Genomic DNA, 23,001 nt, shown 5'->3' with positions numbered 1-23,001 from the left:
TCTGGGTATGGCTAGGGTATCTATTCCACATTAAGGAATCTGCGGCTAGGAGTCTCAATCAGATGTACAAGTTACTTACCTTCGGTAACGAAGTATCTGGTAGAGACGATTCTAGCCCCAGATTCCTTCACGGCCCGCCCTTCCTCCCCGTTCTGCGAGGACCCTTCAGCTTGGTCTTCTGCACTCGCCTCCCTCCGGGTGGCATTTGCTTCGTTCCTTCTATTTGATCTTCTCCATTTCTTTTTTCATCGCTTGGGTTCTCTGACTCCTGCGCTCCTTTGCGTTGGGGTCTCTTGGCTGTGCTTCTGCCCTTAGCTTTTTCAGGGGATATGACACTCCTTGCTGGTGTTGTCTCGGGGTGATTTGTCGTTCCTCGTCTGTTCTGGACTTGTTGCCCTCCACTGTTATTGATTGTGGTGGCTGGTTTTCTGTCGTCTGCCCGACATTTTTCACATGTTTTTTCTGTCTTGGCGGGGGGGGGGGGCAGGGGGGGCAGGGGAGATCGCCTTGGCCTTGCGAGGTTGCTTCTCGGAGCAGTGCTATGCTCCTTCCTTTCCATGACTTTCAGTAATAATGGTGCTGTTCCTCACCATTCGCTTCTTCCTTTTTTGTTTTACTGGTTTTTCACACACTGTTCCCATACTCTCACAGTTTTGTTTGTGATGGCTCCGCGTTGTGGTGCGGAAAAGTTCTCCGAAGAAAACTGACGTCTGCGCGCTGGGATGGGGCTTATGTGACCTCGCTGGCGTCACGTCCGAGGACGACGTCAGGGCGGGGTCGCGTGGTACCGCCCCCGGCGCGCAGAGATGCTGTGGTAAACATTTTCTGGATCCAGTCTCACACCTGGGGATAATTCTACGTTAAGGAATCTGCGGCTAGAATCGTCTCTACCAGATACATCGTTACCAAAGGTAGGTAACTTGTATTCTAGCATAGTCCGGAAGAGACCATGACGTGGTGCAAATCAAACATCAACTTGTCCTGTGTTCTGGCGAACTGCAATATAGTGTCCCGATCTACGTAGTTCAATAAACGAACGATTACTGGCCTTGGGTTCTCCCCTGGAGGGTGTTTCTTGGTGAGCGCCCAATTTTTTTATTTATTTTTTGTAATTTTTTTAAAACAAAATGTTATTGTTTTCCAACAAATAAACATACAGCCCTGTGGGCACCATGATAAAGTGACGGAAAAGTCAAGCTGCAGAACAATTGTTCACAATAAAAGCTCTAGTGACCTCCCAGGTGGGACTGTTCACAGAAGTGCTCTACCAAATATCACGAAGGTGCAATACTAAGTCTCCTTCATTCTCCCACGTAGAGCCCAAGTGCTGGACCTATCTGTCTCCACACATGGTCCAGGCCAGCACTGTGCTGCAACATAAAGAACACCCCACCCCTGCCCCCATTCCCTAACCATCCCAACAAGTTCCCCCAGCCACCAACCCAAGCATGTCGCCGGTCACTAATATGGTCATAGAGGTAATCAGAGTCCCTGTACCACCTATCTGAACTCCTACGTCACGTGTATGTATGTATGTATGTACGTGCGGTCTTATATAGCGCTCAAATTACCCTTGGGCATCTCGGCGCTTGCATTGGGAACCCGTCCTGGTTTTTCCCTGTGAGATAACCCGTACTGGGCATCCCCAAGGTGAAAGCCAGGCATCCCGCCGCGGGGGGCCGTTGTGGAGATTAAGCAAGCTTGTTGCCCAGAGATGCATAGTGTGAACTCGTGCTTAGAGTAGGCACCGAAGCGAGAATTATCGAGTACATGGACAATTGGGCTCCAGACCCTGCCGCGTCGGGAATCGAACCCTGGTCCCGGGTCTGACCTCTGCTGCAGGGTATGCCTCCTCTAACCAGTGAGCTACACTTCTCCCCCAGTGTCCCAGCCTGTATCAAATCATGAACACCAGGGGGAAGCCCCCACCAGGCTCCCCCCAGCTCCAGCATGCCCTATTTTCCCACAGAAGGCGATACTGCTCAGAAGGCCCCCACTCCCTCCACCTCGTCAAGTGCTCTCTTGTCGTCCCCAATCAGATGTTTGGCCAATTCCAGAAGAGCCACCCATGCCACAGCCATTTCCAACGACTTTTCATTCCTGCTACGACGGGCCATACCTAATCTATAATTCCCTTCACTTTCTGCCCATTGCAGCAGCTCCCTATGCCAGCGCGCTAGAGCTGGACCCTGCCTCGCCTTCCAGTGAGAAGTGAGTTCCCTCTTGGCCAGGACCAGCCCCAGATCAATGAACTTGCTGGTAATCTTAGTCTTGGAAGTGTGTGGGAACCAGTGCAACAAGCATACCCCTGGCGTCATGGCCACCTCTCTTTCCGTCACATTTGTCAAAACAGTTGTCACCTCCCGCCAGTAGTCTCCCAACAGTGGACAGGCCCAAATCATGTGGAGAAAGCTCGCCCCTTCCTGAGTGCAACGAGGGCAAGTAGCAGACACCCCAAAATATTCACTAATCTTGTGGGGCGTAAGGTAGGCCCGATGTAGGACATAGAATTGGATGAGCTGAAAGCGCGCATTATGAGAGCTTTTCCACGCTCTTTCAACAATTGCCTCTCAGGCTTTTTCCGCAATGGGCTCTCCCAAATCCGCCTCCCACTTGATCCTCAACGCCGTCAAGGGGGGACGCATATCCCTAGTGATCTGCCTGTAGAGGCAAGTTACCGCTTTGAAAGTTCCCGCCGCCATCACTATATACTGACAGGCGAGTGACGTAGAAGGCTCCGCCAATCCCTGTCGCCAATGCCTTCTAATAGCCGCCGTCAGGGCCTCATGTAAGAGAAAGTCCCCCCTCAGGAGGTCATGCCGTTCCCTGAGCTCATGAAAAGGGAGGAGGTTACCATCCTCGTATAGATCACCCACTGTGGTTACTCCTGTCTCCTCCCAGGCCAATAATTGGCTCCAATCACCCCCGTGAGGCAACACCTTGCACATTCTCAGTGGGATCTCAGGCGCGTAAGGTATCCCCACGTGTGGTGTTCTAGCCAGACGCGGCCAGCAGCGCCGCACCACGCGTAAGACCAGCGGCTACAAGGTATCCCGCAGTGGCACTCGCAACAGTCCCCCGGACAAGTGGCGCCAGCTCGGCTCCGACTCCCCCATATCCTCAGGTCTTCTAATATGGACCGCCACCCGTTTCGTAAACCATTGGAACTGTGCGGCATGATAGTAAGCCTCTAAGTCCGGCAACGCAAATCCTCCCTCTGCCCTGGGCCTCTGCAGAGTAGTCAGGGCGACTCTCCGTCTCCCAGTCCCCCACAGAAAACCTGTGATCAAAGTATTAAGCTGGGCAAAGAACTTACCTGGGATCTAGAGGGGGAGCGTCCCAAAATTGTAGAGAAATCTGGGTAGTATGACCATCTTCACCAAGGCAACCCTACCTGCAACTGATAGCGGAAGAGTCCCCCAAAAATCAAAACAGGCCCGCGTGCTGCGCACCGCTCGCCCCAGATTGCCCTCCCAACAGGTCATCCGGAGTATGGTAGATCCTAGTGCCCAAATATGGTAAACACCTTCATTCCCATGGGACGTCCTCTGCCCTCTGCTGGACTATCCTGTCCGGTCTTATGGGAAACACGCACAACTTAGCCCAATTTACCCTGAGACCTGCCACCCTCCCCAAGGTCTCCAACAAACCCGTTGCTCCACGTAGAGCACCCTCAGCATCAACATGAGAAGATCATCCGCATACAATGCTATATGTTGCATTTGACCCTCTACCAAGAGTCCAGAGTAATACTGGCCTGTCCGAGCGTACGCTGCCAAAGGCTCCATCGCCAGAGCGAACAATAAAGGGGACAACGGGCACCCCTGTCTCGTCCCCCTAGCTACCGTACAGGCCGCAGACACCAGCCCCCCTGTCTTCACCCTGGCAGTAGAAGCGCTTTACAACAACGCCGTCCACCGTACAAATTGTTCGCCCAAGCCAAATTCACGCAAAACATTAAAAAGGTAGGGCCACTCCAGGCTATCAAAGGCCTTTTCAATATCGACTGCAAAAATACAGGCCTCTTCCTTATCATAGGTGCTGGACTCGCCTGCGGATATTCATCACAGTGTTGCAGGAAGGTATGAACCCAGCTTGATCCTTATGAACCAGTGTCGTCATATGGGGGAGTAAACGACCCGCCAGCATGCGGCTCAAAATTTTATAGTCTAAATTAAGCATCTTGAGGGGCCTATAAGAGGATCGATCCCACAATGGTTTACCCGGCTTAAGGAGGGGAACTATGAGAGCCTCCTGCGTAGTGGCAGGGAGGACGCCCTCATGCCTCGCTCTATTGTAAAGGGCCACCAAGCAAGGCACCAGTAGATCAGCGTAGGCCGCGTAAAACTCCACTGGAAGCCCATCCGTACCCAGCGTTTTGTTTCTGGCCATATGTTTTATGGCGCTGTGCTCCTCACCCGCCTCAATGTCCCGTCCAAGAACTTCAGCATCCCCGGCCTCGAGTTGAGGTAGTCCCGCACTTGCCAGAAACTCTACATCCCCAGCAAGCCTAGGACCCAGTTTGCTCCGATATAACTCCGTGTAGTACCGTAAGAAATTATCATTAACGCCCTTTTGAGTATAAATCACCTCGTCGCCCTGGCCTCTCAATTCCAAGATCGCCGTGCCTCTACACGCCGGATTGGCCAGCCAGGCTAGGAGTGCGCCAGCCTGATCGCGCTCCACGTGCGCCTTATCTGTGTAGGCTTTATAATCGAAGCAACGCAGCCTCTTGAGCTGGACCGCCAGTTCCTCCCGAGCTTCGAGTAGCCCCTCCTGCCGATCCGGGCGCTCTGGACACTCCCTCTCTGAGTCGCGTACCTTCTGCTCTGCCTTAAGGACATCTTGAAGCAACGCTTTGCGCACTCCCACCACCTCACTCAGGCATCGCCCCCTAACTACTGACTTAAAGGCGTTCCATTCAACCATCAGAGAAGACGCCGTATTGGCGTTAACCCTAAAGTATTCTTCAATGACCAACCCAATAGTAGCACGGAACACCGGATCCTCCAATGTATCAGGCCTAAGTCACCAAGTGGGGATGGCAGGGCGGTCCCTTACCCAGTGCAATATTGCCAGCAAAGGGTTATGATCAGACGATGTCCTGGCCAAGTATTCACTGTGCACCATCCCCCCATGAACGTCCGGGGAACTAAGGATCGAGTCCAACCGAACATGCAGGTCATGTAGGGAGGAGAAGTAGGAATAGTGCCTGTCAGATGGGTGATGGGCCCTCCAGGTATCAGTCAGCCCCCATTGCTGTTGCCAATCCCGCCGCATTGCAGCCAGTCTGTGAACCGGGGAGTCCACAAGGGGAGGGTGGGATCGGTCCAAAGCAATGTCAGTAATACAGTTGAAGTCACCCCCCAAAAGCACTGAGCCAGTCAACAAGGGTGCCAATGTCCCTGAAAGATGTGCAAAAAAGGAAGCCTGATCCGTATTAGGAGCATATATACTGCCCAAGACGATGTCCCTCCCATCCAAACGCCCCGTTACTACAACATATCTACCGTCTGGGTCAATCACCTGTACCGTACACTGGAATGGCACCCCTGCCCTAATCCAGACTAATACGCCCCGTGCAAAGGCCGAATATGTGGTACAGTACACCTGCCCTCTTCGCTGTAAGGCCAGTCCCTCCTGCTTATTTAAGTGCGTTTCCTGTAATAGTGCTATCTGCACACCTCTTCGCCTAAGGTATGCATGGATCTTGTGACGACCAGTGATAGTGTGCATCCCCCTAATGTTCCACGACTGGCACTTAATGCCTACGGTGGTACTCATGGTGTGGTCAGACGAATACTGTTCGCCTCCTCTCCCCGCTCGATAGGTGTGGTCCCACATATCCCCTCCCCCCCCCATACCCCTACAACCCTAACTCGCACTCCCCAGGATAGGTACCCTTGAACTAGCCCCCATCCAAACTGATAAAGAAAACAGCAACCTCGGTCAAACAAGGGTAGTGACGTGCGCTGACCCTATGGAAACAAACCCACCAACCCCCCCCCCGACAACCCCCAGCTCATCTCCATTATGAACAATAGCATCTGCATGGGGGCCCCCCATCTATGGTGAGCAAGTGATACCCCGCACCCCGCTAGGAAGAAACCCTTCAGAAATCAGTCCTGAGCTACGCTACGAGTGTATCTCACCACTCCACCAATGTCTAGTTCAGCCATACAGGTCCACCGTCTGCAGAGGAACCTCCGGAAGCTCAGTCTCAGAGTCTCTATTCGTGCTGCCAGCTGGAGAAGACACCGGACCCCCAACACTTGGGCAGGAGAAACAGAAGTCGGGCTAGTTCCCCTCTGGCTGATTGCCACCACCGCCTGTACCTCTCTGTCCCTCTCAAGGCAACTCTCCAGCAACGTGAGGGCCCTCGCTGGGCTCGCATCTCCAGCGGACCGTCTCTCCGCATTGCTCGTTGCCGAACTCCTCCTCGATCTCGGCTGTCGTGTCTCTAGCCACTGCCATGCGGCCTGCGGAGTGGTAAAAAAAAGCGTGCCGGCTGTGTCGACCACCCGCAAGCGTGCCGGGAAGAGCATGGCATACGGAATATGTAGTTGACGCAGCTTCCGCTTGAGAGCTACGAAGGAGGCGCGCTGTCTCTGAACTTCCCTAGTATATTCTGGAAAAAGCATCATCACCTTGGAGTTTTCAATTTGCAGGTGTTGCTTCTCCCGGGCTTGTTGGAGAAGATGGTCCCTGTCACGGTAATGTAAAAGCCGTGCCACCAGTGGCCTCTGGGCCGCTCTCGGCTTAGGAGGCCTAGCTGGGACCCTGTGGGCTCTCTCAAGGGCAAAGAATGGAGACAGCCCCTCAGGGGCAACCTCTGACCTGAGCCATCCCTCCAGGTACTGGACAGCATCGTCCCCCTCCACAGGTTCTGGAACCCTCACTATGCGGAGGTTATTTCTGCGAGAGCGCCCTTCGCTGTCCTCCGCCCTCAATTCCAAAATTCGGACCTTGTCCTCCATCTGCCTCAAGGAGTGCTGTAGGCTGGTCATTTTATCCGGCACCTCCTCCAATGTCTTCTCGGTCGCCTTGACCCTCTCCTTTAGTTTCTTGTGATCATCCTTGAGTAGTGCAGGGTCCACCCCAATGGTGTATATTTTAGTTTTGAGGGCCTTCCGCGATGCAGTGATGGCCTGTATTGTGTCAGCCAAGGTGGGGCCTCCTGGGGTTTCTGCGTTGAAGCCCCGCGCCCCCCCATCCCCAGATTGACGTCCCCCGTCCTCCTCCTGTAGGGCCACTAACCCCTTTTTCTTCACCACTCGGCCCATCTCAGCCGGCTCCCTAGAGTCACACAATAACTCCCCAGGCGGAGGATAGTACCTTCAGCAGCAGCGCCGCAGGGTCGGGTCCGACGCGTCCAGCCTGGTAGGACCAGCAGAGCAACCCCCGGCCAAGGGTCAACAGGTGGGGCCGCGGCATCCAGGTGGGGATATAAGCAGGTCAGTGGTTTCTAGTTCACACCCCACGCTCCACCCTGATTTCAAGTAATAGGGCTGGAGAATGGCAGCACCATCTAGGCTGAGGAATGCAGGGGGCAGGGTACCCCTCCGGAGAACCTTGTGGTTCACCAACACTGCCTCAGGCCGTTCTCAATGCAGCAATGGAGCCCAGAGGCCCCGCCATCCACATGCAGCCCCAACCGGCACAGGCGTGTTCCATGGTCTGCCTGCTATGCGGCCGTCACCTTGCGGAATCTCCACGCATTCCAAGGTACCAGTAGATAGGCCAGTCAATCTAGGAGCAGGCACGCACCCCTCCACACCGCGCCGTGCAGGCAGCACCTCCACTCAGCCCTCTCGCTCTCTCATGTCTATGCCCCAACCTCAGGCCGCAAAATCAGCTGTATCTTCACTTGTCGCGCCGCTTATGGCATCAAGGGAACTCCCAGCAGGGCACCAAGCAGTCCCACGAAGTGTGGGCGGTTAAGGGCCCTCCCAGTGCATCCGGATCAGTGTGAACGAAGGGAGGCCACGGAGGAGCTCAGAGGTCCCCTTCCTTCTACATCAGCGTCAAGCCACACCCCCTTGGTGAGTGCCCGATGTGCCCTTTCCACGACAAAGCATGTGGACAGCGTTTCCTCAGGCAACCCCGACCAAAGCCAATTAGTGGCGAAGCGGGCTATTGAGGTGCCCTCTGGAAGTCCCACAAAGCTCAGGTTATTGTGAGGCCATCTCCTGGGCCACCATTGCCAATTTGTTCCCCTTCTTTTGGAGAGTCGATACTTGATCTTCGACTGTTGAGACACGAGTTTCTGCCTCAGTAATTCAGTCGACTGCATTCCGGCGGTCCTGTCGCAGCAGGGAGACTTCAGACCCTACCGCTCCAATTTTGGCATCTTGGGTGTGATTCCATAATGGCAGCCAGGAGTGCCGCATTATCGGGCGTTGTTCCAGCAGTATCTCGTCGTGTATTAGTCGAGGGTACTTTGTTTAGGGCCGGCGCCACCCTGCTTATCTTTGCCCATGATGAATGGGGATGTTCTTCCGGCTATGTGACTGCATGGCTGGCGGCCACGGATTTCGTCGATGTGCGGATCACTCTTCATGATGTTCCTGCAGCTCGCCGCTCTTCCTATGTGCGTCGGGGGATAGCCCCACGGGCCGGGCCTCACAGATTCTGGACCGCCATAAGCCACACCGAGCCTAGCTCGGCCGCATCTGCTGCCTAATGTGACCAGCTAAGAGGGCCCTCTACTAGGACCCAGCTCGCCGGACCTCCGACCCGTAGGATGTCTCCCCCTTAGGATGTCTGGCACTCGTAAAGAGAGATGCGGACGACCCTGTCTCTGAAACATCCATAGGGGTTCACGCTGCCTTTACCAGGCCGGGGGGGGGGGGGGTGCGGGGCCGGCCAAACCTCTATGGACCCCAATAGGGTACCCTCCTGCTCCTCCGCTGTTCCAGTTTTTCAGTAAGGTGTGGTGCTGCTGGGATAAAGGATGAGGAAGTAGGGTGTTTACCTCTTAGCCCACACCTTTCACTGGATCAGTGTCCGCACTCACCGCCCCTTCGATTATTACCTCACCGCGTCCCTTGGTGCTCACAAGGCTCACCCCTGTCTGATTTGGTTGCGCTGCCCCCAGGCCACAGTGACATTGGGGCCTTGCTCTCTCCGCAGTGTGTGGGCCGGGCACGGTGCCTCTGAGGAATTCGCTCTGCCGACTGCGGCTCTCTCAGCCGCGATCCTCTGAGTCTAGAAACTCCCAGCCGGATCCTCAATTGGCAGGATGTCACCCTTGGTTGACGGGGGGTGCTACCGATGAGCACTACGCTTTTGGCCGGGTGGGCCCTCCGAGCACCCGCCCCAATGGAAACTGGGGGCAGCAACATCCTTCCCCACGTCTTTTGCCTTACCTCGGCTGCTGGGTGATTTCAGAGGCGGGTGCTGCGTTGGTAGGCCTGGATCCGTGCCGTGTTGCGATCTGTGCCGCACACGACTTGCGATCGATCTTCGGCATGTCCACTATCCGGCCGTTGGAGTGCGTCGGCCATGTTGGCTATCCAAGCCACGCCCCCACCTTTAAATCTACCTTTTGATAAAGAGCATCTCTTTGGTCCTTTGGTAGACATTTCCTTAAAGAAGATGAAGGACACATACGTTGCAAAATCTACAGTCCCAATCTAATCGGTGTTCTTTTCGTCGCTCCTTCTACAAGGGGCGCTCCAAAAGCATATCCACAGACAACAACTCAACAACGTATAGAGGCAGCAGTCAATCACCCTCTTCAAGAGGTTATTTTCGATGCGGTTTTAAAGGCAATAATGGAAAGGGAAGAGATAAAGGTTCCACACCCACACCTCCGCCTCAACAAACAAACAGTGACTTGCCTCCTCTTCCCCCGATCATTCCACACCTGTCGGGGGACGTCTCTCTCAATTCCTCCCCGTCTGGCATACAATAACTTCAGACAGATGGGTACTAGGACTCATCCAATCTGGTTATTGCCTGCAGCTTACCAACAATCCCCCAAACATTCCTCCACGTTCACACAAAATGTCCACAGCATATAAACCTCCTCAAACAGGAAGTTCACTCTTCTGCAAAAGAAAGCTATTGAGCCCGTACCTTTACAATATCAAGGATCCGACGTGTACTCCCTATAATTTCTAATACCCAAAAAGGGCGGCTCTCTCAGGCCTATACTTCACCTCCGAGAGTTAAATCTATATATTCACTCAGATCACTTTCACATGGTAACACTTCAACAAGTGCTCCCACTCCTACAGCAAGGCAACTTTGTCTACTCTAGACTTAAAGGACGCATACTTCCATATTCCAATACATCCCGCTCATCACAAATATCTCAGGTTTGCGGTAGCGGGACAACACAACCAGTTCAAACTGCTTCCATTCGGAGTCACCACTGCTCCCAGAGTATTCACCAAATGTCTGGAAGTAGTCGCTGCTCACTTGTGAAGACAACATATTCATGTCTTCCGATATTTAGACGATTGGCTCATCAAAGCCAGTTCTTACCCAAAGCGTCTCCAGTACACTCAAATAACAATACAGTTAACTGCACGATCTCGGGTTCACAGTAAATGTGTTGAAGTCCCATCTCCAATCCTCCATAACGCAAACATACTTAGGAGCCACTCTCAATACTCAAAAAGCTCTAGCCTGTGTCAATGCAGCCAGAATCTGCAATATTGAGGCTCTAATTTCACAGTTTCAGCCCAACAAGTCATTACCAACTCGAGTATATATGCAACTACTGGGAATGATGGCGACTTGCATCATGATAGTTCCCCATGCAAGACTTCACATGCATTCCCTTCAAGAAGGTTTAGCATATCAATGGAATCAGTTTCGGGGTCAATTATCAGATCTAGTGTTGTTAGACGGCTGCGCACATCGCTCTCTGCAGTGGTGGAATGCACAAAACCTATCCAAAGGACAGCCAATCATTGACCCAGTTGCACAGACCGTGCTAACAGCAGACGCATCGCTCACTGGTTGGGGCGCTCATCTCCAGACTCGCACCATACAAGGTTTGTGAAGTCAAAAGCAAAAGCAACTTCAAATAAATCATCTAGAGCTGCTAGCAATATTTATAGCACTCAAGGCCTTCCAGACTCGCCTTGCAAGCAAAACTGTCCTGATATGTTATGTTATAGGGCATTTATAGAGTGCACAGCTACTTCAGAGAGTGTCCCGGCACTGAGAAGACCCCATGACCGTGCACACAATGGCAGGTAGACCTCTTCAATGTTTGAAGAGCCAGGTTTTCAGATTTACCCCGAAGCTCAGGAGATCCTGCGCCTATCTCAGGCAGGCTATTCCATAGCTGAGAGGCCACCACTTGAAAGGAGCGACCCCCCCCCCCCCCCCTGCGAGAATGAGAAAACTTTGGCACAGTCAACAGCCACGGAGTAGAGGACCTCAAAGTTCTAAGTGGGGCATAGTGCTGAATTCTATTCCTGATGTAAGGAACCCCTATGTAGTGAAAGGCCTTAAAGGCCAACATCAGGGCTTTGAAGTTTATCCTCTTTCGCACCGGAATCCAATGCAGGGACTTCAGATGAGGCGTCATGTGTGTCCTGGGGTCAACCATCAAAATGGCTCAAAATATGCACTGACAACATGACAGCCGTGCATTACATACAGAAACAAGGGGGGGACACACTTGCTCCAGCTGTCAAGCCTTGCACAAGTCATTTGGAGGTGGGCCATACATCAAAAAATTAATCTCCTGGCAGAACACCTCCCAGGACTAAACAATCAGATCGCATATCTTCTCAGCAAGCAGAGACAACAGATTCACGAAGTTCTCCTTCCATTCTTTCAAATTGGGGGTTTTCCATAGATAGATCTGTTCGCAACACACCAAAACGCAAAATGCCCAAACTTCGCCTCCAGATATCCACACCCATTGTCCAAAGGCAATGCACTATGTATGAACTGTTCAGGGATATTTGTCTACGCTCTCTGCCTCTCCCACTCATTCCACCAGTGGTTTGGGAGCTCAGACAAACATCCCTCACACTGATCCTAGTAGCTCCCACATGGGCCGATCAACCTTGGCTCACTACCCTGTTGGAGCTCTCAGTAGTTCCTCATCAAAAACTACATCTCACACCCAGTCTCCTCACACAGTGCCATGGAGAAATGAAACATCCTGATCCCAAAGATCTCAACCATGCGATCTGGCACCTGAAGTCAGAATTAGGCTATCTGAACCTTCCAACAGACTATGAATATCATTAAAGAGGCCAGAAGGCCTACCACAAGGGCTTACTACACAGCTAAATGGAAGTGGTTTGTTAGGAGGATTCTTGAAAATAAGGAGATTGTTTGGGGAACCTAAACTCTGGGGCGGAAATAATGACTCCCTTTTTCTTTTCTTTCTTTCTTGGTTTTATCAATGTTCCTCCCATGTATTGACTAATGCTGTGTTCCTCCCATGTATTGACTAATGCTGTGTGCAAATTATTTTGATGTGATGAGTATGGAAAAAATGTAATAAACATATTTTTTTTAAAAAAAGGAAGTGGTTTGTTATATATTGTAATAACCATATCAACCCGCTAGATGCTTCCATTAAAAATATAATTTGTTATTTACTACACTTACAACAGTCAGGAATAGCTTACACATCCATACGCTTGCATCTCGCTGCAATAGCTGCATACCTTCAAAACAGACAGCATTTGTCCCTTTTCAGAGTACCCATTATCAAGGCTTTTATGGAAGGACTCAAGAGTTATTCTACCAAGGCCTCCACCTGCTCCAGTGTGGAACCTTAACGTTGTCCTTACCAGACTAATGGGTCCATCCTTCGAGCAATTGCACAAATGTGAACGGTAATTTCTCACTTGGAAAGTTGCTTTCCTCATTGCTATTACATCACTGAGGAGAGTGGGTGAGCTTCAGGCACTAACCATGGAGGAACCATTTTGTCCAGTCCACCAAAACAAAGTGGTCCTTCGCACTAACCCCAAATTCCTACCCAAGGTGGTATCTGCCTTTCACATCACTCAATCTGTTGAATTGCCTGTGTTCTTTCCTGAACCAGATTCAGTGGCAAAATGAGCTGTACACACTTTAGATGTTAAACGAGCATTATTGTATTACATAGAAAGAACAAAACCATTTTGTAAAACTAAACAGCTCTTTGTGGCTTTTGCTCCACCACACAAAGGCAATCCTATTTCTAAATCAGGTATTGCCTTATGGATAGTTAAATGTATTCAAACATGCTATGCAAAAGCAAAGAGGACTTTACCAATACCCCCTAGAGCGCATTCCACCCGCAAACTAGGGGTTACTATGGCTTTCTTAGGAAAAATCCCCATAGCTGACGTCTGTAAAGCTGCAACATGGTCTACACCGCACACATTCACCAAGCACTGTTGTGTAGATGTGTTAGCAAGACAACAAGCTAATGTAGGCCAGGCAGTACTTAGAACACTCTTTCAGGCAAATGCAACCGCTACAAGTTAGCCACCGCTTTGGGAGAATACTGCTGTATAGTGTATGCAAAGCATGTGACCTACAGATCACATGCCTCGAACGGATAATGTTACTTATCCAGTAAGCATCTGTTCTTGGCATGTGGAACTATATATTCACATGCTCCCACCCACCTCCCCTGGTTCCAATACCTGTTGCAGTTATCTCTTACTTTATATACATATGCATGGACATCCTTAGTCTACTCTTAATAAATCCATTTTCACCCTCTGCGGGAAAACAATCTAACAATGGAGTCGATGCCCATGCGCACTATCACCGAAAGGAGTAGTCACCTACCTCGTGACTGGAAAGACTTCTTCGAAGGAAACCAAAGTGCAAACATCCAGACCCAACACTATATGGCTGGAGTATGCAAAGCATGTGAATCTACAGTTCTACATGCCAAGAACAGCTGCTTACTGGGTAAGTAACATTATCCTTACGATCGGGCCTGGTAAGCTGCAGTATGTGCACAAAAATGGTGCAAAATCATGTGTTAATTAACCTAACCCTCTCTCTCACACATGCTTCAATGACGCTGAGAGGAATTCGACAACGGGTGGGGGGGACAGGGCGGGAGACGGGAATGATTTTAGAACACCACCGGGTGAGTGTTCTAAAATCATTTCGGCAGCTGCGCATAGCTAAAGAATTGAGCGGCTGCTTGTCTCAAACCTGAAGGTGCCTCGTGCACATCTTAAAAGCCTTGCAGGAAAGTCGTGTCTGCAGTAGGACAAAATAATTAAAGAAAATAATGCTCCCGGACTAAATAAACATACTGTGTAACCACACAAGTAAATAGTCCAGTCCTCATGGGAGGTTACAAATGCAGACATGGCGTTACTAAGGAGAGACTGACAAGCCTATTAACGAATCGGAAGCAACCATTTAGAAAAGACAGCATCAGAAGCCAATTGAAAAGATGGGCGGAGAGAGGGCGGAGCTTCAAGTCCATACCCAATACAGATGGCCTCGCAGAGCAGCGCATACGCTGCCCAGGCTCGACCTAAAAAGGTCTATGATGCATACAGTGCTAATGCTTTATTTTTTTTAAATGCCATAGCCCTGTCTGCATCATATCACTTTATAAAACATATTTTATCCACACTGCAAAGCATCTGCACTGCTGTACAGCAGGGCTACAAAAGACTACCAACACTAATGGCTCTCATAGGTGAGACCCATTGGCTCTGCCAACACTTGTTGCATTAAGGAGGTTAATGTAGGAGGTGAGTAAAGAATAGGGGTGGGTGAGTAGCGAATATTACAGTGGATTCCTATCGCAGTAGGATATGTTTAATTTGAATCTTAAGTTTTTGTTGCATACTAAGTTGCAGTTGTTGATCTTGTTTGCTATAAATTGTCTTTTAAATGTAGGTGTCAGCTATTGGCGTGTGCCACAGGAAATGATTGAGTGTTGGACGCTGGAGGAGAGATCTCTGCAGGGGAATCCTGACCACATGCCTGCAGTCCAAAGAAGGTATGCCTATGCTGGATGTGGAAAGGGCTGTACTTTTTAGAAAACCCACATTGTCCGTGTAGAAGCACTTTGTGCTATGTTATGCCACCATGCCCTATTAATTAGGAAATATTGAGGGATATGGGTCAAAGAGGGGAGCCCATAGATTATGCAGTATTTTGTAGTAACTTCATATTTTACTATGCTATGCTAATTATTTTGACGCTTCCCTGTATCTAAATATCGGGGGGGGGGGGGGAAATGTTTAGGAAATAGTAAGTAACTATTGAGGTGGAATGCAAGATCGCTTAGACTGAGGTCGAGAGTCTTCTCCGATCACAACCAGTTTGTTTAGATTTCATTTTGCAGTTTATGCTAAATGAACTGTTAAGGTTATTATATTTATGATCATGTGCAACCAAACAGGCAGTAAAAAGACAATTTCTGAATAAATAATTTGCTAGCAGATCTGCAGGCTGTAGTGGTACAATTTGTTTTTTACCGTGTTTTTATAGAGCAAAGTTCTTTTTCAGCATTTTGGACTGGGATTTTTAAATGCCACTGTTTGTCAAGATGCCTTCCCTTATTGTGAAGTGCCTCTTCTGTGGGAAGAAGATCTCTTAAGAGAATCCCCCACACATGGTGTACAGACGTAGTCTGCCTACTCAACTTTCATACTATAGCAGTGTCTTGTTTGATTTTGTTTTTTTGTTGTTGCACAAAATGGCTTACAGGATTCTTAATTACAGAACAAGAGGAAGCCAAGAGTGGATAAAAGCTGAAAAAGAGCAGTTTCTGAGGTCATCAAAGACCGATACTCAAACAGGGGAGATCGATTTTTCTATAGAGTCCATGCTTTTGCATGAGTGTATCCAGCCACACAATCAAAGCCTAGCCCTTAAAGAAGTTAGGTTGCAGTTTTAGACTAGACACACCTGTTCTAACCATGTTGCTAGTTCCGCATTGACTGCACCAACAATGGTGAAAACTAAAGACTTTCAACTAAAGTAAGTGTTAACGTGCACTGTATTTACCACTGTGTATCTGGGAAAATTGTATGCCTTTATGCCAGGCAGTTTGGTACCTCCCCTCCTGCCCCCTATTGTGATTGGCTCTTTAAAGTTATTGGGCTGCACCTTCGCTCTGGGAGTGGTACAGAAACCTGCGAAGATTGTAAACAGCATTGCCAGCAACTCCAAATTTAAAGTTTTACTTTACTGGAGAAGGACAAATATCCTGCAACACGTTTCTAGAGCACTGGCTGCACCAACAATGGTGAATATAAAAGACTTACAACTAAAGTGAGTGTCACCATACATTACATTTACCACCATGGATGTAGACAAATTGTGCTGCAGCTATGCCAGGCAGAGTGCTCCCTCTTCCCTTTTTAAAATTACTAGAAATTACCTTTTTCCTTCATTTTCTGTATTCTTTATGGGTGGGTATTTAGTTCTTGTTGGAATATTGCTATTTTAAAACCGAGAGTGCTAAAGAAGGACCTTTAAAAATTGTGCTAGATGTTAACTCATGATACTGTTTCTGCTCTAATATTTTTTTGTAACTTTTATCCAAAAACATAAGTGGTGAATTCCTGAAAGCCGCAAAGTTTGCAATATATTCATATAAAGGATTTACAGCTCTATGCCCCATTACTACACTTTTCAGGTAAGGTAGTTAAAAAATGAGGCCTTTAAAACATTCCTTTCTGATAGACACTTCTTCCTGCAGATTCTTCACATGTAGAATAATCTCAGGCGTCAGACTGGATCCAGAAATGTCAATGCTCTCACTTCGTTGGTAGGGGGTGCTTTTTTATATCAGTGCCAGAATTTGGCATCAGATGATGTCACTGAAGCCATATAGCACCCACCACAGTGCAGCATCAGTTCCCTTTTTTCACACCTTAGAAGTAAATCTGGAGCTTGTTCTTTCCTGAGAGTCGTGAGTTTACCTCACACAGAAAATTACTTAGAGCAAATGGCTTGTCTGAAGCTTTCAGGCTTCAAGCCCTGTAAGGATTGCGAGGCATAGTTATCCAGTATTGGGGTATCTTTCATAGATTCACATACTTGAATCATTCTCCATCGTCAAGATGAGACTCTCACGGTAACATAATCAAGCAATAATTAGCAAATACCATAGGCTATAAGGGCCCTAGGCTATGAATTTAATAGCCTATGTCCTTTTTAAAAAAAGGAACAAACTTGAAGTACAACCAATCAGCTGTCAGCACCCTCTAGAACAGTCCCAGCAGACGCAGTTTCCCTCAGATTTTCATCACACGTCATGTGTGAAGGGAGTCTCCTGGAATTCTACTCAGTTTCTTTCATCTTACTGGATTTTATTTTAGAATTGCCCTCTTTCCAACATGTCTGACAAGAAGAGTCCTTTCCGCCCCTGTAAGACCTGTGGTAAGAAAAGAGTCCATGTGGATGATCCACACATGAGGTAAAACAGTCTCACTTTCTCCTCAAAAACTATGCAGGATAGAGAGGGGAGGCTATTGTTATGGCTCCAGATGACTAAACATCAGAAAACATCTTCAGAGGAAGAGAGCAATGGATCTTCAGGACCTGATAAGACAGCTATATCCTAAGAGGGTACCTCTGGAGGGGGAGAAAACATCTCAAACCCTCTCATGGGGGCAAGGATTCAAAAAAGGAGAAAGCTCAGAAAGTCTCATCAGAGCCTTCATTATCCTTACCAACTACACCTTCAAGTAAGGAAAAAGACCGTCCTTGAGCCTCTTCCTCAGATCCCTTGAGGCACAAATCTGATGGAAAATCCTCATTGAAGACACCATCAACGGCACCACACTCGTCGACAACCACAAGTACCACCGTCTCAATGTCAACACCGTCGATGGCAGGAATGACGATGATGGTAGCTATTACAGGTCCTATACCATCGACTAGGATTTTTCAGACGAAGAGCCCATCGACGTTGAGCGCACTGCCGACTACTGCATTGTTGACGATTACTGTGCAGACGACCATCACCACGTCGTCGAAGGTTCCCTTGACGAAGGCCCCATCGACAATTGCTCCATCAATGACGATAACGTGTACGTCAGTACCATCAAAGAAGACATTTTCTGAATCCATAGGGACAACAACGTTGACGCCACCGTTGATGATGGTGAACATCACAAGAGTGACCTAGACTTTCTGACGGCCTGAGGTGAATTCACTCGGCAAAGTGTCACCTTTACCTCCTTCTCACTTACTGGATATAGAGAACTCTGATGTTGATGATGACATCTATGGGGTATCTGAGCTCTATGGTAAATGTCAGTAAGAGGACGATGACTACGAGGATGAAAAGCAGTATTATCAACATAGTTCTATAACTGTGCCTAGCCATTACCAACCTTATGACTTCCTTCCTGATTCTTGTCCTAGAGACACGTCACATCTGCCACCTTCTCTCATCCAGAATTTCCAATCAGACAGCCGTTGGGTAAGCAACCTGAATCACCTCCTCCTTAGTCGGAACTACCACGCACACCTGTAACACACCCAGGATCACTTCTCGTTCACTGATCGCAGCGCCTCCCACAGAACATCAGTCTTCCTCAGACGAGGAAAGAGAAGAGGGTGAAACCCCAAATCCGCTACCATCGTCAGATCCTTGGGGCGATCACTGTCCCCACCACCACATCATCCAGCAGACTCTCCTCCTGAATATATTGGAGGGTTCCATATTTTAATCGAGAGGGTAACCACCAGGTTTCATCTGCCAATGACAGTAAAGCAGGCAAACCTCTTCCTGTATGATTTCAATGAAGAAACAAGGAAGTCTATACGCTCAATTCCCATAATCAATTACATCTGGCAGGAGGGAGTGAAAATTATGAAAACCCCTGCTACGGTATCAGCTGTGCTCCCTCGGATTGACAGGAAATACAGAGCTCCAGAGGATTCGCCATCCTGCCTCACAGGTCACGTGAAACCGGATTCAGTCATTTCGCACGCAGCACAGAGAAGATCTAAGAATCCAGCCACTCACATCACAACTCCACCTGATCCGGAACAGCGTAGATTGGATGTTATGCGAAAGCGTTTTTCAGGTATGGCGGCAATCACAGTTCGGGCAGCTATTGCCTTGGCAATAATTGGCCAATATGGTCGTCAGATGTGGTCTGACATGGGCTCAATGTTAGACCTCATCCCAGAAGATAGAAGGCAAGTAGCAAGAAAAATCTTACTGGAAGGAGAGCGCGCAGCATCAGAGACCATTGACTGTACGATGAACATAGCTAACACTGGCTTTCGGCAGCTAGCGGGTGCTGCTGTGTTACGATGCCAAGGGTGGTTAAAGTCTACCACCTTCAGACCTGAATTCCAAACAAAGCTATCGGATATGGCAAATGATGGGGACGCTTTGTTTGGCAAACACATTGACTCGCTGTTGACAATAAAAACTAATACAGATACCACAAAATCATTAGCCACCTTGAAGTACAGGAAAGTGCCATTCAGAGGGGCCAGTTGACGTGGCTTCACCTCATACAGAGGTGGTTACCAAAGGGCCCAACAATATCAGGCGTACCAGCCACAATACAGGCAAAGCTACCAACCTCCTCGTCAGTCATCGACAGCTGGGTTCTCTCACCAGGGCGGCCTCAAAAGAACACCCACCCCGAGACAATGGGCAAAAACAATGATCAAGATCTGGTACCAGCTTACCCCCACTCCCATCCCATGAGAGCGAGAATTTCTAATCCTGTACAACATTGTCAGAACATAACAAAGGACCAATGGGCATTGGATGTGGTCACCTATGGCATACCCGGGAGTTCACAGAATGGCCACCAACTACTCCGCCCAGTGCAGCCCCTCCTTGTCTTCACTTATTACACAAAGAGGCCAAATTCATGCTTTCCAGAGGAGCAATCGAAGAGGTTCCATTACCACAAAAGGGAGAGGGTTTCTAATCTTGTTGTTTCTTAATAAAAAAGAAATCAGGGGAGTGGAGACCAATACTGGACCTCAGGAAACTCAACAAATTCCTAAGGAAACAAACATTCAGGATGATAACACTTGCCGATATCTACATTGCCTCAGCAGAGGATACTTCATGACCGCTCTCGATTTGGAAGACGCATACTTACACATCCCCATCCATCGAAAATGTCTCAGGTTCGCAGTAGCTGGTACCCATTACCAATTCATGGTCCTCCCTTTCGGTCTCAAGTCGACACCAATGATATTTACCAAGTGTTTTGCCCCAGTAGCTGCGGATCTGCAAACTCAAGGTCACTAGGTATTACCCTAAACACACAAGATGATGGACGGAATGTTGCACATTGGCAAAACATTCACCCCCAGTCACAGATCTGGGTTTAATACATCGTTATTTTGCTCACCACGCCACCCCAGTTCAGACATGGCCATATGCAAATCAGTCATGACCCTGTGCCTCATGGGAACAGTCCAGCCCGAACTGCCAAGCCATGTCTTCCCTGGACCGGAATCAAGCATCCTAGGACCGGTTTCGGGGTAGCACTAGGTATTACCCTACCTGGACGACTGACTGCTTAAAGCGCCAGCGGCACTGCAAGTCACCAAAAGTACAGAGGCTTGTCTACAGCTGTTCCAAAGTCTAGGATTGACAGTGAATCAAGACAATTCATCATTTGTTCACTCTCCGACCATATTGTTTCTGGTCTCCAGGCTAGACTCGAACCAGTGCAAAGCTTTCCTCTTGGACGAACAACAACTCCGTATGCAGAAGTTAGCACTGGCCATTTCAGGACAATGGTCTGTTTCTGACAGGAAGTTCAAATTGCTCCTAGATATATGCTCATCAGCAATAGACCTCGTCACGTTAGCCAGGCTAAGGATGAGACCTCTACAGGAAGAGCTTCAGCGTCAATGGTTGCAGATATCGGGATCCTTCGAAGACCTACTATAGATCACTCCGGACATGAAGGAGGCCCTACAATGGTGGTACCAAAGGGCAAATCTCTTGAAAGGTCTTACCTTTATCCAATCGAGCTCAGATTTCATTTTAACAATGGACGCCTTTATTGATAGCTGGGGAGGCCACTTTCAAGATCTCTAGATTTGATGCAAGTGGTCCAGTGCTCAAAAACTTAAACCGATTATCAGTCTAGAGCTCAAAGCCGTATGTTTCTCTCTGCAAGCTTTCTTACCAAGGAGAGCAGGTTCCTCTGTGCTGGTTCGTACGAACAATACGACCAGCATGTATTACGTCAACAAGCAGGGAAGAATCAAGTTCCTCACGCTATTGCAAGAAGCACGAGAACTGTGGGATTGGACAACAGCACAGGCATCTCTCTCAAAGCCGAACCCGCCCTGGTCTTCACAACATCCTAGCTGATGTCCTCAGCAGAGCAATAAACAGTTGCAATGAATGGGAACTGAATCAACAGCAACTGGACAGTGTTTGCACTGTGAGGAAAACCAGCACGAGACCTCTTTGCCACGAAGGACAATACGAATTGCCAGTCCTATGTCAGTAGATTCCCTCCGGGGTCATGGGGAAATGCCATTTCGATGCGATGGTCAGGGGTATATGCCTACGGCTTTTCCCCCATCCCATTGATTCCCAGGGCACTTACCAAGATGAAAGTGGAAAAGCGGTATTAATAGCGCCCAGATGGCCCAGACAACATTGGTTCCCGGAGCTCCTTCATCTCAGAGTCCATACCCATGCGTCTGCATCCATCGCCATCTCTCCTGACCAGAGATAAGGGTCAGGTATGTCATCCAAATCCGGCTTCTCTTCACTTACATGCCTGGCTCTGGAGTTCAGGGAGATTAATATTTCACAGGAATGCAGGGATATCCTCAAAGTCTAGAGCTGAAATTACTAACAAAACGTGCAGACTTAAATTGAAACGATTCTGCTTCTGCTGACAGCGAAACAATTTACATCTGTTTCAAGTATCCCCAGAAACATTTTGCCATATCTCCTGTCCTTGGCAAAATCAGGTCTCACTTTCGCCTCAGTGAAAGTGCACCTTGGCTCGATCTCTCAGTAAAGATGATCCTCTCATCTTCCTTCTCTCTGTGCTACTAGTCTGGTAAAACAATTTATGAAAAGTCTTGTCTGCGCCTTGCTTTCGGTGTGTGCCTCCCCTCTGGAATGGAAACTCAATATAGTTCTCTCACAATTGATAAAACAGCCATTTGAGTCGATTCACAGAGCTGAATTGAAATTCCTGATGTGCAAAATGTCTTTCCTTCTGGCTCTCACTTCCGCTAGAAGGGTTGGTGAAAGACAGGCTTACACTATCAAGGAACCATTTCTTCAGTTCAAGGAGGATTTTATGACTCTCAAAACTAATCCTACCTTTATCCCTAAAGTTCTCACTCAGTTTCATCTTAAAGAACCAGTTATGCTCCAAACTTTCTTTCCGAATCCAACTATACCAGCTGAGCAGGTGCTGCATACTCTTTACGTCAAGCGATGTCTCAAATTCTACCTGCAAAGCACAAAAGATATTCCAAAAACTGATCAGTTACTATTGACTAACGGTCAAGGCTGGGAATCACTGCTGTCACAGAAACCACTTTAGCTAGATGGAATACAGTTTTGTCACGATAAGGCTGACAAGCCTTTAAAAAGAAAGACCAAGGCGCACTCCATAAGATCCATGTCTACATCAACAGGTATCAGAAACAGATCCTGCAGCACTTCTCAATGCAATGTTTGAAATCTTTGCTAGGGCCTTGAATGCAAAAGGTGTACCCTTGGGACCGACAGTACCCCTCAGCCTTTTCATTTTAATTCTGATGGCGCCATACGTGACTGAGAAGGCTGATCCATCCTTCTCTCTGGTGTGCAACTACACAGTTCCGTTATCTATGTCGTGGCTGGTGCCACCACAGACACGGCCTCTTCTGCCGGTGTTGTGCCCAGAGTCACTGAAGTCAACTCCTCCATCTTCATATAAAGCTGTCCGAGGAAGAGAGGTACAAACAAGTCAATCCACAGCCTTTTGTTTGTTCAGACGCTGATCCTCCGAATCTCTAACCTGCTGACGATGATGGGAGAAACCCCCATGAGGTACAAGAGTTACCTCAAGCTAGTAGCCTTGA

At 48.8% G+C, this 23,001-nt stretch overlaps 1 protein-coding gene across 5 annotated transcripts in view; it reads left to right on the top strand.

Moving 5' to 3' along the window:
* Positions 1-23,001, top strand: part of KCTD18 (potassium channel tetramerization domain containing 18) — a 290,890-nt gene that overhangs the window by 232,311 nt on the left and 35,578 nt on the right. For all 5 annotated transcript variants that reach the window (XM_085648695.1, XM_085648698.1, XM_085648697.1 and 2 more), the window contains one exon: positions 14,848-14,950. In XM_085648695.1, the coding sequence (XP_085504821.1) occupies positions 14,848-14,950 (103 nt within the window). The remainder of the gene's footprint in view (positions 1-14,847; positions 14,951-23,001) is intronic.

Source organism: Triturus cristatus, chromosome 3_2 (genome assembly GCF_964204655.1).
Source record: "Triturus cristatus chromosome 3_2, aTriCri1.1, whole genome shotgun sequence".
Taxonomy (NCBI): Eukaryota; Metazoa; Chordata; class Amphibia; order Caudata; family Salamandridae; genus Triturus; species Triturus cristatus.
The sequence above is the reverse complement of the archived record's forward strand: the minus strand, read 5'-3'. Positions and strand labels throughout refer to the sequence as shown.